This window comes from Lycorma delicatula, chromosome 10 (genome assembly GCF_047948215.1).
Source record: "Lycorma delicatula isolate Av1 chromosome 10, ASM4794821v1, whole genome shotgun sequence".
NCBI classification, from domain to species: domain Eukaryota; kingdom Metazoa; phylum Arthropoda; class Insecta; order Hemiptera; family Fulgoridae; genus Lycorma; species Lycorma delicatula.
The window spans coordinates 26,799,098-26,820,894 of NC_134464.1; the positions used below are offsets into that span (position 1 = coordinate 26,799,098).

The following is a 21,797-nucleotide window of genomic DNA, read 5'->3' on the forward strand; positions in this document are numbered from 1 at the left end:
CTTATTACTGCAGTTAAAAAAAGTTCAAAATCCAATTTTTTTTTAATTTTGAGCTTTTTTGGAAACTTTTGGTCCGGTCAATTGCAATTAAAAGGGAAGGTGCAAAACAAAATGTTACAACAGTCCTAAATCAAAAATTTCAGCATCCTACGACTAATCATTTTTGAGTTATGCGACTTACAAAAAGGTTGAGATTTTCTAATTCGATTTGTAAGTATTTATTTATTTGAACTTTGTCATTTCATCTTTTTACTTCCTTGTTCAAAGTAAAGAAAATATTGTGAACGCAAAAAATTTCGATTTTCAGATTTCAACGGAATATTCATTTTGACCATCTCTGAATCAATTTTGACTAGTTTCGGTGTGACATCTGCACGTATCTAGCATAAATCAAAAACGATTAGCTGTAGAATTTTGAAATTTTCGTTTTAGGACTGCTGTAACATCTAGTTGTGCACCTCCCCTTTTGATTCCAATTGACTGGATCAAAAGTGTCCAAAATCCAAACAAAAATGTGAATTTTGGACTTTTTCTTAACTGCAGTAGTAAGCCCTCGTTGAAAGATTTTCAACGATATATCATAAGTAGTACTTATTGTCATTGGTTTCAGAGTTTTAGCTAAATAAAATTTTAATTAATTAAATATTTGGATCTTACAAGAGGAGGTCACAGCGGTTCGAATTCGTCTTCATTTCCCACTTTTTTTTAATTTAAATATATTGATTTATTAATAATCATTAAACTCTTATTGTAAAAAAAAATACAATAAATAATAATCGCAATAAAAAAATATATATATAAAAAAATCCGAAGTTATATGTGAAATAAAATTTTATGTACTTTTAAAAAGTATGTGTGTACTTTAATAGGCGTACAAAGAAATCATGCGGTGTCCACATCAGATTTGGTGAAACATCTGATTATTTAATATTAATTGGAAATTATAATTTAGAATCGTATTACTTTTATTTATGCATTTACTTCAATTTACTCATAATAAATATCGCTATAAAATTTAGTAACCTTCTCCTGTTTCGTTTTTGTTTTCATTTTGTTAATGGTTACATCATAATTATTTATTTTTTTTAAATAGTATTAGAGATATAAGACTTTATAAGAATTTTTCCCTGTTTACCTCCGGGAATCACCGTCTTGTATTACTTCAGAAGATGAATGACGATGTACGAGTGTAAATGAAGTGTAATCTTATACATTCTCAGCTCGACCATTTCTGAGATGTACGGTTAATTGAAACCCAACCACCAAAGAACACCGGTATCCAACATCTAGTATTCAAATCCGTATAAAAGTGACTGCCTTTACTAGGATTGTAAAGTTGGAACTCTCGACTTCGAAATCAGCTGATTTCTGAAGACACGTTCACCACTAGACCAACTCGGTGGGTTGATATACGACTTACATTTATTTAAAGAGTAATAAATTGAATTTTACTTTAACCTAATATTTCAGGTAAGGTTGTTGAATTAATAGTTTTATACATATTTAATGTTAATAAAAATTAATATTTTAGCAATTATGTAACTGTCCATATTATTAAAAGAATTGGAGGATCATATCTCACTTTCAAATTAAATAAGTTTAAATGAAGTGTAGCAAAAAATATGTATATATAATTTAATAGACGTACAAGGAAGTTATGTGGTGTCCACATCAGATTTTTTCCTTTAAAATTAATTTTTTTTTTTTTATAAAAATTAAGAATACTTAAAATTAAGAAAAAAGAATAAAAAATGAATTTTTTATAAATGAATTTAAAGTGTTATTCAATACAGATAAAATACTTTAATCAATAATAAAGGCAAATAAAAAGAAGACCGAAGAAGAAAGAATAAATAAACAATAAGGGATTAACACATGTATAGGAATGTGTGAGCAGGAAAGCTCTTGAACAAATATAAACGAATTTGATTATGGAAATTACGTTTAAAGCTATTGAGTAAGATAAGATGATGATGATGATATCATTAGAAGCCATCCTTATTCAGTAAAAGGCTAAAGAAGTTGGCTACGTTACATAACACTATACAAGTTTTACATATTAAAATCTCTCTCATCTTCTAAATACAAAGACTGCCTATTTATTAGTTATTTAATGCTTCTTCTCTATTCTATTTTAAGCTACCATTCTGTTACTGTTGCATTGATTGATTATACATCAGACCGTAATTACTACTATCATATATCGATTGCTTAACATTAATATATAGGAACAAAACATTTTAAAGAATTCACGTTTTACTATTACAGAGTTTCTTTTTTTTATAAACACAAGTGTTACCAAGAGAGTATCGATCGAAGGCTTAATTCTTTGACAAAACTCGATTACATCATTATATTTGTGTAATTTTAAAGAAAGATTATATTTCTTCTTTTTTTTCAATTATGCAATAAAGTGTTCTTTATTTAATTTTTATTTTTTGTTTTATTTTTTTTACTTTCCCGTCGAATATAGCTAGAATAATATTGAAAAGAAAAGAACGGTTATCATGTCAAACATGAGGTATCGATTTTTTTTGCAATTTTTTACACGTTAGGATCTAATTTGTTCATCTATATCAAAGATTCCCAACCTTTTTACTTTCTTGTACGAAGTAAAGGAAGTATTACAATCGTGAAAAATTTTAGATTTCAACGGAAATATTCATTTTGACCATCCCTGAATCCATTTTGACTAGTTGACGAGTAGTGACATCTGTATGTACGTATGTATTTCGCATAACTAAAGAACAATTAGGCGTAGTATGTTGAAATTTTAGATTTAGGACTGTTGTAAAATGTACTTGTGCATCTCTCCTTTTTATAGCAATCGACTGAACCAAAAGTGTCCAAATAAGCCCAAAATTCAAAACAATTTGAATTTTCGACTTTTTCGTAACTTCAGTAATAATCTCTCATTGAGAGCTTTTCAACGACATATCAGAAGTACTTATTTTCGTTGCTTCCAGAGTTATAGCTAAATAAAATTTTAGTTAATGAAATATTTTGATATTTGGGAAGGCACGTCGGTTCGAATCAGACTTCATCTCCTTTTTTTTTTAACTTAAATATATTGACTTATTAATAATTATTAACCTTAGATAATCGTAAAAAAAATTACGATAAATAATAATTCAATAACAACAATAAAAAATACGAAAAATATCTGAATTTATTAATGAAATAAAATTTTACGTACGTCTCATTTTTGAAAATACGTGTATATGTAATTTAATAGGGGTACAAGGAAGTCATGTGTTGTCCACATCAGATTTTTTTGCTTAAAATTTTATTTGGCTACAACTGTGGAACAAGTGAAATTAAGCACCACTTATTATATTTCGTTCAATACTCTCAACGAGTGCTTATTACTGCAATTAATAAAAAGTTCAAAATCCAATTTTTTTTTAATTTTCAACATTTTTGGTGTAGTCGATTGCAATAAAAAGGGGAGGTGCACAACTAGATGTAACAACAGTTCTAAATCCAAAATTTCAACCGTCTACGGCTAATCGTTTTTGAGTTATGCGAAATACATACGTATCTACCTACAACCGTCACGCTGGAAATAGTCAAAATTGATTCAGGGATGGTCAAAATGGATACTACTATTGAAATCTAAAAACCAATATTTTCTGCGATCATAATACTTCCTTTACGTCGTACAAGGAAGTAAAAATACTTCATACTGTAAAGGTTTGTTACAAATAACATAATGTAAAATAATTTTACTAGGAAATATATATATATATATTTATTTAATAATTTAATAATATATATATATTTTCTTTAATTTTGATCAGACTTGTCTTTCTGTGTCACGGGTAGAAGTTGAAACCCGAAGGAGTAATTCAACTAGATAATTTTATAACTTATCATATTAAAAATATAATATAAAATTAACTAATTTGAAGTGAATTTTGTAATGCATAAAAGAGCATACACACAGTGTACTCTCCCACGTATTTACGATGCAGTTAAAGGTCAAGAGAAAGTAGTGTAAGATAACCTTGTTTTAAAAAAAAGGTGAAACGCAAGACTTTACTTACGTTGTGACAAAAAAAAAACGTCGCACACACTCAAACGACATGTGAGAGTATCGTGTGCAATAAACATAAAGATTAAGCTTTGTTGTAGTCCATAAATTAATAAGAGAAATAAAAATATCATTTTACTAAGTTTAATAAAATAACTGTATTTCTCTTTAGATATACTGTTAACATTTAACGCTTGCAAAATGAATTGAACATCATGCAATTGTAAAATATTATGATTAGGAGATAAAAATGAATCTTCTTCCCTGATATTTAGCTTCTTTATGTATATAATGTAGGAATTTATGAATATTTACACCAAACCGGTAGATCTGGTGGCTCAGCAGTCGTCCTTCGATTATTATTATACAATACTGGCTGTGTAGAGTAATTTATTTTATTACTTTATATTAAACTCTTTGTTTAAGTTCATTAAAAAAGATGTTACAAAGAAGTTTCAAAAAATTTCATCATATTTAATAAATGCGTAATCAATATTATATAATGAATCGTGTTATTTTGGAAATAACATTTTATTTTGAAATGAGGAAAATTTTTATAAACGTTGGCCTAGCGAAATGTATATACAGAGTGTCTTAAGAAGAAAGGGAAAGTATTTCAGAACATGTTTTAAAAATTAAAATAAAGAAAACTATTTCATATAATCATAGGCCTGTAAACGCGTCTCTTCTGAGTTATAGCTTACAGAAAATTTCATCCCGATTTCTGATTCAAAGATTAAACGAAGCCGTACAAAATATTCTTCGAATTAAATTAAGTGTATATTTAGTTGTTTTTGACCTGAAAGTTGAATAAATTAGGCCCTAAAACTGTTCCTCTAATAATTCTGAGAAAATTATTGCAAAACACAGAAAACATTGTGTCGCAAGCCATATTTTTTTTTGTTTTATGTATAACTTGGTTAACTGGTTTAATAAACAAATTAAAGTTTACAGAAGAATTTATTTCTTAGAAAATTTAAGTAATGTTATAGTGAATATGGCGAAGAATTTTAAAAAATTGAATTATTATTTATCGTAATTTTTTTTTACAATCAGAGGTTAATAATTAATAATAAATCAATATATTTAAATTTTAAAAAAAGGTTAAAAAAAAGGATATGAATTCTGATTCGAACCAATAAACTTTACGACAGTTTTCTCTTCTCATTGTGTACGTTACTTGGCTGGATTTTGCTAGATTTGCTTTTATTTTCCATTTACGCAGCCAAACAATGTATTCAATGCAAATTGAGTTCTCCGAGGCTATATTCGGGCTACCGTCATTCGCTAATATTGCTGTGTTATATGCGTTTGACCAGTGGCGGCTCGCGTATAGAAACTGTGAAACTGCAGCACCCCCTACATCCACCTGATATTATCGATTACATTTAATATAATAAGTCCTTTTTTCTTGAATTCTTTCTTTATACTTGCACAGCACAAAATATATATATATATGATATAAGCTTAATGTCAGTTGCCATCCCCCACTTTATGAAAAAGAATCTTTGTGTGGAACTGTGCGATTCACAGTTCCAGCAGTATGGTGTTTGGCTGTTGGGCGCGTACGGGAATAGGAAGCTGCACGATAGGCTGCGAGGGAGAGAGAGCACTGTCGCTCCAGCAGTGCCGACCCTTGCGTGCTGGTAGAAGATAGTTTTTTCTACTCCTCGCGTGCATGGAATGTTCCTTGTTAACGAACAAGGAACATTCCCTTTTCTGGTTTTGTCGGTAGAAGGAATATAAAAGTGAATTAGTTGTTTTTTCAGTAGTGATCAGAAGATGCCGGAAAGCAAAGGTTATTTAATTGCCAAATCTGTTCAAAAACAAGCTGGAAGGGCGAAAGAGAAGGTAATTAGTTAGTAAAAACTAATTATGTATTTGTTTCCGTGTGCATAGAAATTAAATTAAGCACTGCTGGACTATAGTGTTTTTAACCGGACATTTAATTAAATTATTGTCTTGTTTGTTTGTTTAACCTCCAGGTCCGCAGTCAAGCAATTATTTTCGCAGAGGATGAGATGAGTGCTTTGTAGCGTGTATGAAAAATGCCATGCCTAACCGGGATTCGAACCCAGGACCTCCGGGTGAATAGCCGAGACACTACCACTCGTGCCACGGAAGCTGACTGTTTAATAATATTACAAAATATTATCTGTATTGACATTTTATTATTTTCTGGTTTAACCGAATACGGTTTTTAAGTACTATATGCATGAAAACCGTGTACCATATTCGTTAATGTGATAAACTGTACAATTAGATTATTATCCCGCTTTCAGCATTCTATTTTTTTTTCGTTTTTTTTTTTTTATTTTACAGAAAAATTTAACCAAGACCTTGAAAAGGCTCAAAAAAAATTTTCTGGAACAGCACTCCCACTAATTTTAGTTTAGAGCCGCCATTGCTTATGACGCAACTGTGACATTGTCTGGATTCAGTAGATCTGCAGTGAAAAATAAATTTGATAAAATTTTCTCTGTATGTAGAACTGAAATTCAAAATTTTTTTTTAATGAGATGTGCGAGCATCGACTGCTATTATCATTTAGCCCGAACGGAAATTTGTAGCGTATGAAAAATGTCATGCCTGACCGGGATTTGAACCCGGCACCATCGAGTGAAAGGCTGATAAGTTAACACTCGCGCCACGGCAGCCGTTGAATGTTCGAAATAACGAAATGTTATATCATGTAATTTTCATTAAAAATTCCATTTAATAAAATATTTATGTAGATTCTTAAAACACGTAAATACATAATATAAAGAAAAAACATCATAATATTAATTAAATTTAATTTTTAAATAAGAAAGAATAAAATTTAACAAATAAGGAATTAATTTCATTTTTTACTATTTTTTTTTCCTTTTATAATTCTATTTATATGCAACACAGGCACAATAAAACTTGAATATTATATTACAATAGAACTTTACCGTTAAAAAAAATTCCGTTGATTCTATTCTATACTATAATAAAAAAAAATTAAATTAGAAAACATTAGAAAAATTATTCTTTATACTGTACTTTATCTGTAGTTTTAAAAATTAAATCTGTATTTTAATTATTTTACTAATCGTATAGTTTCATAATTTTATCCTATAAGAGTAGTATTAAATTTTAATGAGGAAATGCGGTTTTGTACTTCATAATTAAAATTTAATAATCAAATAAAATTTTAATTAAGAATAAGGAAATTACTGTGTTTCAGGCAATTTCAGTCTATTTAAATTTTAAAAAATCTACGTTTTTTTGGTTTAGTAAATGATATTACGAATTTTCAATTATTTAAAAAAATAAATAAACACAAATTCAATGAAAGGGTTTGGTTCTCATATCGTTTTTTTCTCTTATAATCCTCTTTATAAATCAATTTATCTTTTAACAAAAATTGATTTTGATCATATGTGAAGTGTAATTTATACAAAGTTCATAAAGTATTGAAACCTTTAAATAACTTCTCAACCGTTTTAATTATGGAACAATTAAATTTAGCAAATGCTCCTATCTCAAAGCAATCTATTTTCAGTGGAATAGTGTACCATAGCTTCATAAATACCTACAATTTTTATATGGTAATTTATAAACCTTTTAAATTTGGCGTCAACATTATACTGGCTAAACTCTTAATATTTATATGAATTAAGTATAAGTAATATATTTCAAAACATTAAGGAAAGAATAAAATTTTTTAACTATTTCTTTACAAAATTAGAATTCTTTGTAACTATTAAATCTAAGCCTCATTTTTGAAAAATATTGTTTGTGTTTTTTCATATAGAAAAATAATTTTTTTAAATAATTCAACATTGTTTGAACACGACTGCCCAAAAAAAGGAGTGTAATGTATTTAAGGTGAATGTATGTGTTTGTTCCACCGTAGCAGTTCAACGGCTGAACCGATTTATATGTGTAACCCCGCATTGGAATCCTTACGTTACCATTAGACTATATAAATATGGAAGTATGTACAGAGTGTTTCTAAAGTGGTGAGCAGGCTATAATTTTTCGGATTCTACTTGTAAAACTAAACAAGAAATATCCTTAAAAAGAATAGCAATTTCTCCTTCGTTCACCCTATGTCCGCCATTTTGTTATTTTTATATGAAGATTTATATCTCAATTTCGGATAGAGGAATCACATTAATATTTGATAAGCGTCTTGGTAATAAAGTTATAAAATTATCAAAAAATCAGGACTTAAATACCTTCGCAAATTACAAAATGGCGGTCATGATTATTTTTCAATCCGCTATATCTCAATAAATATTAGTTTTATCAAAATGTATGTTGCTAAAATATTAAGTTCTTTATTTTGAAAAAAATGACATTTCATTTTTTAAATCGATTAACAAATATTCGAGTTGTCATAAAATTGATGTAATTTTGTGTCTGTTTTCATATCTTCCACTTTACGTTCAAGTAGTAGTGGAGTAGTAGTTTCACTTTAAATGTAGTAGTGGAGATTTGACGGTTGAAGCAAAAAATTTAATGAATTGAATTAATGAGCTGTGAACTGTAAGCCTCTATCACTGTGTGAGCTGGGTTTGAACTGAATGATTCGAATCAATTGAATGAATGATATTACAAAATAATAGAATTAAATTTACGTTAAATAAATTTAAAAAAATTCTGTTAAATAATAATGGGCTTCCCGTAGGGACTGCGTGTGAGACTAGAGTGGTGAGATGATGCGAGCACCTCGTACGAGGATAGACTAATCATCACCAGTAACTGGTAACAAACGGGGTTGTGCTCCTGGGCCATTGTTTTGAGAGGTGCCGTGGGGTGCTCTTGTAATATTTCTGCAAAAAATCAACCAATTTTGAAAATTCAATCGGGATATTTGCTGGTATAATACAAAATCACAATGGACCAAATCAGAACAAAAAGAGCATTGTTTGTCAGCAATGTTTTTTTTAAAGTAGTCATGTTTTTTCATTTTAAATATTTATCTCTTGTTAATGATATACATGATATCTAAATAATTTTTTTTTAAATTTCATTTTAAAAGTTTGACGCCACACACGGCGTCTAAATATGGGGTACGGCAAGCAAGATAAATATTGAAATCATACAGCGATTTCAGAACAAACCAGCTAGGTGTATAGCTTTGGCGCCGTCTGCTATAAACAATGAAATCAACGGATATTTGGGTCTATGGTAATTTAAAGAAAAAATACACTGTTTCAATTTGATATATGAACGTCGGCTAAATGACCACGTTAACCACTTCGCCGTAAACCTTCTACACCCACGGCTACACGTTCTGGGTCTTAGTAACTCCGTAGTATATTTCACTCTCTTGAGTGTTGTGCATTAATCAATCCTTCACTTCCTTTCTCTTTGATTTTTTTATTGCTTTCATTTTTCAATTTTTTTTTTTTTTTGCTTTATTTTTCTTTTGTAATTATTTCATCAGTTTATTACTTTTATGATTTTTATTATAGTTATCGTTTTCTATTGTACTACTGATATGCAATTCGTTAAAACTACCTTGTGTATGTTTTTTTTCTACGTTTTACTCTCAAAAGTTCTATATAGTTGCTAATATGTAAGTTTTCAGGAATTTCAAGAGGGATTCCTTTTTATTGTGATTGTATATTACATAATTTACTTAAGGTTTCTAAAAACAAGTAATCGATTTTTAAGAAAAATTAAAAAAATGCTGATGTAGACACCACATGACATCTTTGTACGCCTATTAAATTACATACAGTATACACATTTTATGCTGCACTACATTTAAACTTATTTTATTTGAAAGTGAGATACGATCCTCCAATTATTTAATAAAGTGGACAGTTACACAATCGCATTGTGATGGACATCACACTGCATCACATTTTTTGTAGGTTCCGTATCAGTATTTTATATTAGTTTATATAATAATATTGTTTCAGTTCGCTAAAGTAGTTATGACGTGTAAGTGAGAACGTATCGGATCCGTAACCATGCACACATCGGTTCGAATCCGATTTCATATACATATATATTTTTTACCCTTTTTTTTAGTTTAAATATATTGATTTATTAATAATTATTAACCTCTGTAAAAAATTTTGAATTAAAATGAAAAGTACATAAAATTTTATTTCGCTAATCACGTCTGATTTTTTTTAATTTTTTTTTTTTCATTATTATTATTGAATTACTATTTACTGTGAATTTTTTTACAATAGAGGTTAATAATTATTAATAAATCGATATATTTAAATTAAAAAAAGAGTTAAAAAAATGAAATGAAGTCGAATTCGAATCGATGTGGCTTCCCCTTGTAAGATCCAAATATTTAATTAATTAAAATTTCATTTGACTATAACTCTGGAACCAATGAAAATAAGTACCAGTTATGATATACCGTTGAAAATTTTTCAATGAGGGCTGATTACTGCAGTTAAGAAAAAAGCCAAGATCCAATTTTTTTGGATTTTAGGCTTTTTGGACATTTTTGGGTCAAGTCGATTGCATTCAAAAGCGGAGGTGCACAACTAAATATTACAATAGTTCTAAATACAAAATTTCAATATCCTTCGGCTAATCGTTTTTGAGTTATGCGTTATACATACGTACATACATACATGAATACGAACGTACAACGTCGAAACTAGTCAAAATGGATTCAAGGATGGTCATAATGGGTATTTCCGTTGAAATCTGAAAACCGACATTTTTCGCGACTACAAATAACAATAACAAATTAAATTTTTAACAAATAAAAATTAAAAAGGGGTTTTTTGTTGTTTTTTTTTTAATAGGACCTCTAATTATTTTTGGAAAACAATTTTATATTGCTACGGATAAAATTAAGTTAAGAAAAGTTTTAAAGGATAAAAATTAAAACAAAATTAAAATTGTTTTTTAATTTTTTCAATATCCAACGGTATCTTTTTTTCTTTCCGTTAAAATTATTTTGTTCGTTGGGAATTTATTTGAGAAATAATTTATTCCATATTATAAAACATTCCTGAGTGATTAAATCAGCGTAAAAATAACAGTGACGGTTACTAGCTTATATTTAAATAATAGAAACATTTTATCTATGGAAATAAAGAATCGTGAATGTTAAAGATGTTCGCGTATAGGCAACAAGAGATCATTAACAAATAAAATTACCATATCGTAAAAATACCAGAATAATTATCAATGAAACAAGGATTATTTGTGTGTGTGTGTATATATATATATATATATATATATATATATATATATATATATATATATATATATAATATCTTCTTCAAAATTAAATATGTGTGTCGGTTCATCACGTTTGACATTTAAAATAAGTTTAACTGAGTTGAGATTATTTAATGCATCCTTGAACTTTACTGATGCAACAAATACCAATTTTAAGCATCTTCTCTGTAAAGCATTTACTTTTTCCACTTTTATTACAACCTAACTTAACCATCTATCATCCTTACCTATTATTTTACATTCTTTGCAGTATATTTCATTTTAATTTTTATTACATAACTTAATCATTGATTAGCAAACTCGGTAATTTCTTAATTAAAGTCATTGCTTAAATTATTTCTTTATTTGTCATATTATACGAGTATATCAAATCATTTAATCTGTTATAAATAATTACGCAAGTAAAGCATCATTTAAGTAGGTTAACGGGATTTATTTGTACTGTATTTATATACAACTAAAAAATGTTTTATTTTAGCTACGAAAATCAAACTGTTCATTATATTTTTAACCGAATTCAAAGAAGAAAATTATTTTAACCTATTCAAAATTTATATATGATAACCAAACATACCGATAATTTTAATGATATAATATTTTTTCCAGTATGTGAAAAAAGTTCCTTTGGTAGTGACGTATTCCTACCGGGTTGGTCTTTTGGTGAACTCGTCATTGTAAATCAGCTGATTTCGAAGTCGAGAATTCTAAGATTCAAATCCTAGTAAAGGCAGTACTTTTAAACGGATTCGAATACTAGATCGTGGATGTTAATTGATGGTTGGGTTTCAATTAACCACACATCTCAGGAATGGTCTACTGTACAAGACTAAACAGAAAAAAGGATTGGTAATACCGTTGAATGTTTGCTCTAGATATTTAATTTGTAAAAAAAAATTACGTATATACGTCGGTCTGATATTGTTTTTTTAAACATAGTAATTTTGTGTAAAAATTCCAGATATTTTATTGAAAATTAAAAATTTAAAAAGATATATAGTCGCATTTTAGATATCTTTCTCTTTTTCTGTTAAAAAAGAACCACCGTAAGGTATTACTTCAAAGAATGAATGAGGATGATTTGTGTGGAAGTAAGTGAAGTATAGTTCTATACAGTCTCAGATCGACCAATTCTGAGATTTGTGGTTAATTGAAAGCCAACCACCAAAGAACACCGGTATCCACGATCTAATATTCAAATCCGTATAAAAATAACTGGCTGTACTAGGATTTGAACTTAAAAATGTCGACTTTTAAATCAACTGATTTGCGATGACGAGTTCATCACTAAACCAACCCGTGCTGGGTTATCCTTACCTTAAACTCGGTATGGGTCTATTTATTTTGTTTCAGTTTATTTCCTTTGTTTTATAAAGGTTTATTTTCATTATTTTTATAAAAACCCAGGTTCTAACCTTTTCATTTTTAGCATATATTTGTTATAGATGGTATTTTTTTAAACATCCATATTTTAAATTAAAAAAAAATAAATTGCAAAAAAAATGATAATTTTAAGTCACTTTTTTAAATACGATTATTTGAAACTACATTAAGGGTTAGTAAATTGGTAAGAGTTTATCTTTTTTACAATCTGATGTTAACTTCAAAAAACCGATTTTTTTTTAGATGACTGGCATTGAACACTTTGGTAATTTAATTTTGTAACTTATGAAAAATACCTTGCTTGACCGGGATAGGAAGCCGGGATCTTCGGATAAAAGTCACGGAGATCGACAAACTTGATTTTTAAAAAATTTAAAAATATAACTTTTTTATTTATTTTAAAGTATATTTTATTTATTTAAATTCATTTTTACGATGTTTTATTAAAAGAAAATATTGTAACCTGCTTAATATTATTATAACTCAATAAAAATTTTATTCCAGAAGAAGGTGAATAAAAGGATCTCTTTACTATTTTTCCTTATTATTATTTATAAACGTCTTTATTTTATTACATCTTTTTTTATTTATTTTACGAACGAGTTCTTTAAATGACCTCATTTAATTCGTTATTTGTTTTCTAGTTTTACTGAGCGATATGCCAACAGCATACAATAAATCTTTCAAAGAGAAATTACATTTAGCCTTTGCTTGACTTGTTTGCTAGAGGATGTAACCTTTCTCAACACACTTTAATCCTTAAGAAAGGTAAACTATAATACATCAGAAGTTTATTTTCAATCTTTTTTCAATAAATTCTCTAAATAAAATAATTAGTTTATTTTTTTGTAAATTCTTTTTACACGTTATTATTATCATCACATAATGGTATTTTCTCACAGAAAAATAAATTATCCACTATGTAAATCTTATTTTTTTAAAGGAAATCTTAAACAAATATATATGTATATATTTTAAGTTGTTTTAGTAAATTGTGTATGAAATATTTATCCTTTTTTGCCTTCTATTTTAAGAACACCTTGGGCTTTTACGTTCATTTGAGTTAATACAATTTTTAGATGTTGTAAATCACATTTATTTTAATCTATTGACTTTACTAAAGGAAAACGAGTTTAAAAAGATTTTCCTACCCTCCAAAAAAAATTAAAAATAGACTTCCAAAAATAGATTTAAAAAAAAACAAATTAATATACAATTCAAATTTGTAAATAACTATACATTATATAAATATTACAACAAAAATAGATAGATATAATAACAAGAATTTTGAAGTAATAGTGATTGAATGTTATCTTTAATAATGACTTTAAAGCTTAATAGTTACTTAGTAAATTGGTAATTTCCGGGATTCGAACTCGAGACCTCCGGAGGAAAGGCTGAGACGACACTCCACCACTGAGATCGAAAAAATTGATTTTAAAAGAATTTAAAAAAACAATTTTTTACTTATTTTCAAGTAAATTTTATTTGTGTATGGTTTAAAATTATTATATAATTAATTTTCTATTAATATAAACAATTTTCTTTCATTATTAAGATTTTTTAAAAACCGAAAGAAAAACTAATGTAAAAACTTTTAGGCTGCCTTTAAATTTAACTAAATTTTCTCTCTTGTAAAGTATATAAAAAAAAAAATTAAATAAATCCATTAAATGCCGATAACTAATTTCTTCTTATTGTTCCTGCTTGATTAAAGGATTCATTTTTTTTGTTCGTTCTCCGGTTAAAAAGTCAGAGAAACATTTTTTCAAGTGATCGCTATTTCATTTAAAAATAATTCTTTTTAAAATGTCTGTAGTTACAATAATTAAAAGTAATTAGTAAGCAGATGTAATGCTTTGAAAAAAATTTGTGTAAATAAATGTTAATTAACTACTACAAAGCGGTAAAAGTATTGGAACGAACAAATAATTACATAATCTATATATGTTATAGACTATTATATGTTGTAGACTTGACTCCTAAGAGAATGCGCCAGTTAACTATTATTTTATTATGACAGATGCTACAGATGACAGATGTACATCACTCGAATTGATGAATAAATTTAATAATATTTTTAATAAGAAGTTCGTTGTATGTATTTTTCAACTTAGCAATAGAAAATATAAAGTTGATGGAGAATATTTTTTGATTTTACTTTCCTGGTATTATAGGTCTGGAGCGATGCTATATGAAGTGATATATATGCTGTATGATAGATAATCAGTCAAAAAATGAGCTACGGGTTTTTTTTTTGCATTTCTCTACGTTTCATGGCCCAGGGATCCCAAAATACAAAAACAAATTAGGGGTAATATTCGGACGTACATATTGTATGTACATGCATTACTATTGTGCTTAGGAAGGCATAAAAAAATTCGGTTAAGAAATATGCAGTAAATAAAAAAATTTTTACATTTTGAAGAAAGTGGAGAATTGGGGGGCAATTTTTTTTTAAATAGTAAGATATCCATATTCACATGTACTGAGCTTTATATAAAAAGTCTGATGTGAACACCACATTACTTCCTTGTACGCCTATTAAATTACATATACATATTTTTTGCTGCACCTCATTAAAACTTATTTCATTTGAAAGTGAGATACGATCCTTTAATTCTATGATGTGGACAGTTAAACAATTGCATTGTGGCGGACACCACATTGCATCACATTATTTTGTCGTGTCCATATCAGAATTTTTTATTAGTTTATATATTAATTCTGTTTCACGTCGCTCATGTAGTTATGAGGTTTAAGTGAGAACATGTCGGATCCTTAACCATGCACACATCGGTTCGATCCTACTTCTTATAAATGTTTTTTTATTTTTTTTTTGTTTTATTTTAAATATATTATTTATTAATAATTATTAACCTTTGTAAAAAATTTTCAATTAAAATGAATGCTACATAAATGTTTTTTTATTTACTCATAACTTCTGGTATTTTTTCATTTTGTTATTGTTATTACTGAATTATTATTTATCGGAATTTTTTTTACAATCAGAGGTTAATAATTATTAATAAATCAATATATTCATAAAAAAAAGTTAAAAAAAGAAAATGAAGTAGGATTTGAACCGATGTACCTTTCCCTTGTAGGATCCAAATATTTTATTAATTAAAATTTTATTTGGCTACAACTATGGTACCAATGAAAATAAGTACCACTTACCATATATCGTTAAAAGCTCTCAATGAGGGATTATTACTCCAGTTAAGAAAAAGTCCAAAAATTCAAGTGCTTTTGGATTTTGGGCTTTTTTGGACACTCTTGGTTTAGTCGATTTCAATCAAAAGGGGAAGGGCAGAACTAAATTTAGCAAAAGTCATAAATTTAAAATTTCAACATCCTAAGTCTAATCGTTTTTGAGTTATATGGCATGACGTCATGCCAAAACTATTGAAAATGGATTCAGATATGGTCAAAATGGATATTTCCGTTGAAATCTGAAAACCGAAATTGTTCGCTATCACAGTACTTCCGTTACTTCGAATAAAGAAGGAAAAATAGGTTAAGTTTGCAAAATTTTGAGAAACTTGACCTTCAAAACTACCTACTCCAACCCCTGGAGACATTGATCCTGACATTTTACGAAAACATTGCCCAATACATAAAATTTAATCTCTGTGCTAAATTCCGTCAAAATCAAAATTTATCCAGTCAGAAGTTATTAATATTCAAAGTCGTCAACACGTACATACGTACCAACATTACCCACCATTTTTGTTTTTTTTGTTTTTTGGGGTTCCCAGGTCAAGAAACGTCGACAAATGCAAAACACTATCTAGTTTTGCACCTCCCCTTTTAAATGCAAGCGACTGGACCAAAAGCGTCCAAAAAAGCCCAAAATTGTAAGAAAATGGATTTTTGACTTTTTCTTAACTGCAGTAATAAGTTCTAACTAAGAGCTTTTTATCGATATATCATAAGTGGTACTTATTTTCATTGGTTTCAGAGTTATAGCTAAATAAAATTTTAATTAATGAAATATTTGGATCTTCCAAGGGTAAGACACATCGGTTCGAATCCGATTTCACCTCATTTTTTTAAATTTAAATATATATATATATTTCACTTTCTTTTGGACTCGATAACTGCCGTAATTTTGCGCCAATCATTTTCAAATTGATACGTAAAATATAACGACCCAAAATCTCAGTCGAGTTCGTTAATGGTCAAAATCGGTCCATGGGAGTGAAAATAAGGGGACTTTTTCGAAAAAAAAAAATATCGCTATAACTTTCCTATTATGTAAAATATTGAATTTGTTTATAGTTCCTACTATTCTTTAGATAATGGCCTAAAATTTATTTAAGTAATGTTTATTGATATCCACAACCAGTCGTCCAGGGGGTGGAAAAAATGGAGTTTTGAAGAAAAAATCATACCTTCCTTAATAGACGCAGTATCGAATCGGTTGGAAATGGTCGTTAATCCTCTAAACATTACCTAAAACGTTTGCCTGAGACAACTCTTGATATGTCCAACACTTACGGCAAGGGATGACCAAAATATTGCTGGAATTATAAGAAGATGGGGCTCTTCGTATGCTGACATAACTTGTGAACCTTTTTTCACATGCAACCATTGTCGTATTGAGTAAATTTGACGTTTTTCTTTTCTTTAAGGTGGAAATCTTTTTTATTCCCTACTTACCATCGGTGAAATCTAATTTCGCCTTGCGGCGTGCAGAAAGGGAATTTTTAATATGAATTAGTAATTGTAGGTATAAATTTAGTTTGTTAATGGGAATTTTTCTGTATATAGTCATTTTTTAGAGAATTAAAAATTTTAAGCCTGACCAGGATTCGTTACTGGGAAATCGTCACAAAAATATTTAATTATATCTTATAATATATATATATATATATATATATATATATATATATATATATATATATATATATATATATATATATATATATATATATATATATACTATACTATACTATTTTTATAATTTAACGACTAGTTACCCTTGCCGTTAAATATTTTTTACAGTTCACAATTTTAATTTACCCGTCAATTATATACTTATAAAGAAGTGAAAGTATTTGTCTATGTACGAACATCCTTTAATCTTTCCCATGAATTATTGTATTTCTAGACGATACAAATTTTATCCTTTTTATTTATTTTTTTATCATTCAAATTTAAAACACTTAAAAAGTCGTTATATATGTATATATATATTAAATTACAAAAAAAAATATATATATATATATTTATATAAATTTCATTAAGAAATACTTTTGACTTATAATTTTTTAATTTAAGATTTCTGACATAACTTTTCTAACTTAGCATTAATTTGTCGTATTAGTAATTAATTAGTTATATACCCTTTATTAGCCAATTAAAAGAAACATTTTTTATTTTATTTATTTATTTTTTAAATTGTTTATAGTTTAATTCGTTTTATTCTTAAAATTTCCATATTTCCTTAAAATATTAAATAGCTAAATAAAACATCGTAAATAGATTGTTTCCATGTTAAAAATAAAAAGTTCAAAATTAACTTTTTAATCTAAACCAAAAATTTATGATTTTATTTAAATAGATAAATTTTAAACATTTAACTAAACGTTATCATAATTTAAGACAAATTTATTTTACATAACCATAGGATTAAGTAATGTTAATTTAATCAAATAAACATTATATAAGGTTCTGTATTTAAGAATTATAATTTTGTAAATATTCATTACTGGAAAAAGGATTAAATAATAAATTCTATAAAAATGTTGGGAAAGTTTAAAAATAAACCACATTTTTTAATTTCTATTTCCGGTTTTAGTATTTTTAAAAATATAAAACTTAGTTAAATGACTTTCTCCCCTTAAAAAGACTACACATATAAAGTACGATTTAATTTCTTATTAAAATAAAATTTTAGTTTTAGAAGTGCAAATTAAATTTACATATATAAATAAATTTATTTTTAATTTAAAAATAGTATTATAAAATTTTTAATTTATTAATATTCATAGAAAAATTAAAAATCTAATTTTTTTTTTCCACATATTTTTTTACCAATGCTTAAAACTTAAAATTTACTTTTTTATATTATTATATATGTCATATAAAATATTTTTATTGGTTGCCAAGTTATTTCCTTAAAAAAAATTAAAAAATATTATTGTAAATATGTTCATAATATTTATTCTCCTATTTAAAAATATATATATTCAACATATAATATAGATTAAGGTAACATGTAGTTAAATATTTTTAAATTAATATTACGCGAAGGGTTGAAATAATTCTGAAATTTTTAATTATTAAAAACATACAATCTTTATTTTTATAACGACAGTAAATCCGTTTAAAAATTAAAATCCATTATAGTTAAAAAGAATAGTGGTATTTAATTTTTAAATGGATTTAACAACGTTAAAGAGATGAAAATTGTATTATTTAGTTACTAAATATCTGGAATAAATTCAGCCTTTTAAATATATATATATATATAGAAAAAACTTTCACTAATATTAATTTAAAAATATTGTATTAGATGTTATTTTTTCATTTATATAATATCTGGAATATTTATTTTTTAATTTTTTAAAGGAGATAGTGCGAATTGATTTAATAAAACAGTCAATTTATTAATTAAATTAAGTAATATTTTAAAAACATTGAATGATAAATAATAATTATTAGACAAATAATAAGGTTTGATTTATAAATAAGAAACCTTAAAGTTGATTATTATTAAAAAAATAATAATAATTAATTTTGTTTGACCTTGAAGTAAGCATTTAAAAATTACTTTTTTTTGTAAATAATATTATTATTAGATATATAAAAATTAAAATTTAAAAATAATTAAATAAAATTTAAAATGATATTTAATAATAATAAAATAACTTACGCTTGAACGCATGTTGGTTATGAAGGATATAATGCGTGAAGTATAAGATTCGTAACGTTAATGGATGACTTGAGTTACAAAGATCTTGTTTATATATATATGTATACACACGAAAGTAATCTGTCTGTTAATGTATAATTTATAATTTTTTAACCTCTTTGTTACAGATTGCAGTTGAAGAACGTAAGAATACCGATTAAACAATGATGTTAAATAATAAAGTGACCGATTTATATATCTTACCTACAGCTACATTTGCCTAAAAAGAATTTTAAATCATTCATTTTTATTTAAAAGGATGCCCTACCTATATTCCTAGTAATACAACGTACTCTAGTGCATTATGGTGAGTATTCTTTAACAGATTTTTATTTTCGCGTCTACATAAATATATACAAAAATTTACCTACGATGAAATTTAATTAATTTTATTTTTTTTAAATTTTATACAAGGTCATTATTAATTTTTGACAGGTCGAGGTTTTAATGCGGTTGTTTTCATTTATGTTATTTAAAAATAATTATAACCGCTAAATCAAAACTCTGCAATATTTTCATTTCCAGTACTACTATTATTATATTACCATTACTGATGCAAATGCAAATATATTTCGTGGTAGAGGGAAGAAGTAATATAGGAAAAGAAGATGGAGAAGAAGTCGTAGTAATAGAGAGTGATAAGATGTAACGAAAGAAAAGAAATGAATAAAATAACGGAGAGGGGTTAAAGGAAAGGTTAAGAAACTTATAAGAACCAGTTTTCACTTTCTGCCGGGATTGGATGTCGTTTGTGTTTCTTCTTGCATATAGTATAGTCTTCTTCTTCATCAACATACCACCTTCTCCTACTTTTACTAATTTTTATTATTATGATTATTCTTCTTAATATCTTCTTAAATCTTCCTTCCCTATCATTGTTTATTTATTTATATATATTTATTTTTAACCTCCATATAACACAACGTTTGTAAAATATTTCATCATTGCTTTTACTTTTATGCCTAATTCATTAGTATATTATGTTATACCAACACCCAGTTTTGTTAACATACATAAAAATTATTATATATTTAGTTAAGTATTATACGATTGGAAACCTTTATTTAAATTTTGCAATATGTTGTGTAGGTGCTTGATCTGAAATAGATTTTTTCACGGTTCGATAGATTATTATATGCATAATAGCAGTATTGTTATAATAAATTAATGAAAAGGTAAAAAAAAAAATTATCGGGTGGAGTATGTAATATTATTTTAATAATATGCATTAAACTAAAGTTAAAATGCTAATTAATTTTATCTATTATGTTGAGATTAAAATATATTGAACTACAATTATAATGATCATTATTTCTATTTATTAGTTATTTTTTTGCACAATGATTTTTTCTTTTTTTTATTATTAATCACGACACAAAATAATTAAAACCCTTATTTAATTCTGGTTTTACACAAGAGTTTTAATAATTAAAGAGACAAATGAATGACCTGTAAAAAAATTATTATTTATTTAATGAAAATGAAATTAACTATTCTTTTCAACACAACGCCCGGCTTCATTTTGACACTTTTTACTTCCTTGTACGAAGTAAAGGAAGTACTGTTATCGCGAAAACTTTCGGTTTTCAGATTTCAACAGAAATATCCATTTTCACCATCCCTGAATCCATTTTGATTAGTTTCGGGGTGACGTCAGTACGTACATACGTATATATGTATCTCGCATAACTCAAAAACAATTAACCGTAGGATGATGAAATTTTGGATTTAGGACTGTTGTGCACCTCCCCTTTTAATTGCAATTGACTGAACAAAAGTGTCCAAAAAAGCCCAAAATCCATCAACTTTGGATTTTGGACTTTTTTGTAACTGCAGTAATAAGCTCTCATTGAGAGCTTAATAATAAGAGTTAATAATAACTCTCATTGAGAGTTATTACTGCAGTAATAACTGAGCTATTATAACGGTACATCTTGGTTAAAAAAAAATGCTATGGAGGAAGATTTGCTCAAATTAAGGTTATGGTTCTCTAAACATGAAATGATTCTAAGCAATCAAAAAACAAATTAAATTAATTTCTCTCTAAGAAAATCTGAAGATTCATTTAACTCGGTTACTTATAGATGTTTGCAGTGTCTCGTTTCACGCAGTGCATGCCAAACATGTTCCCCCGTCCTTAGAGAATTTTCGACGAAATATTTGTGTACTCTCATAGATGAACAACTCTCCTGGAAACTCCACATAGACAACTTAACGAAAAAGTTAAATAAAATCACAAGAATTTTTTACTTCCTAACTAAT

The 21,797-nt window shown here is 27.0% G+C and overlaps 1 protein-coding gene across 1 annotated transcript in view; it reads right to left on the bottom strand.

The window, feature by feature from the left end:
• Positions 1-19,754, bottom strand: part of LOC142331429 (uncharacterized) — a 33,788-nt gene extending 14,034 nt beyond the window's left edge. Inside the window, exon 1 of the mRNA XM_075377317.1 lies at positions 19,497-19,754. Coding sequence (XP_075233432.1) covers positions 19,497-19,508 — 12 coding nt within the window. The 5' untranslated portion in view covers positions 19,509-19,754. The remainder of the gene's footprint in view (positions 1-19,496) is intronic.
• Between the last annotated feature and the right edge of the window lie 2,043 nt (positions 19,755-21,797).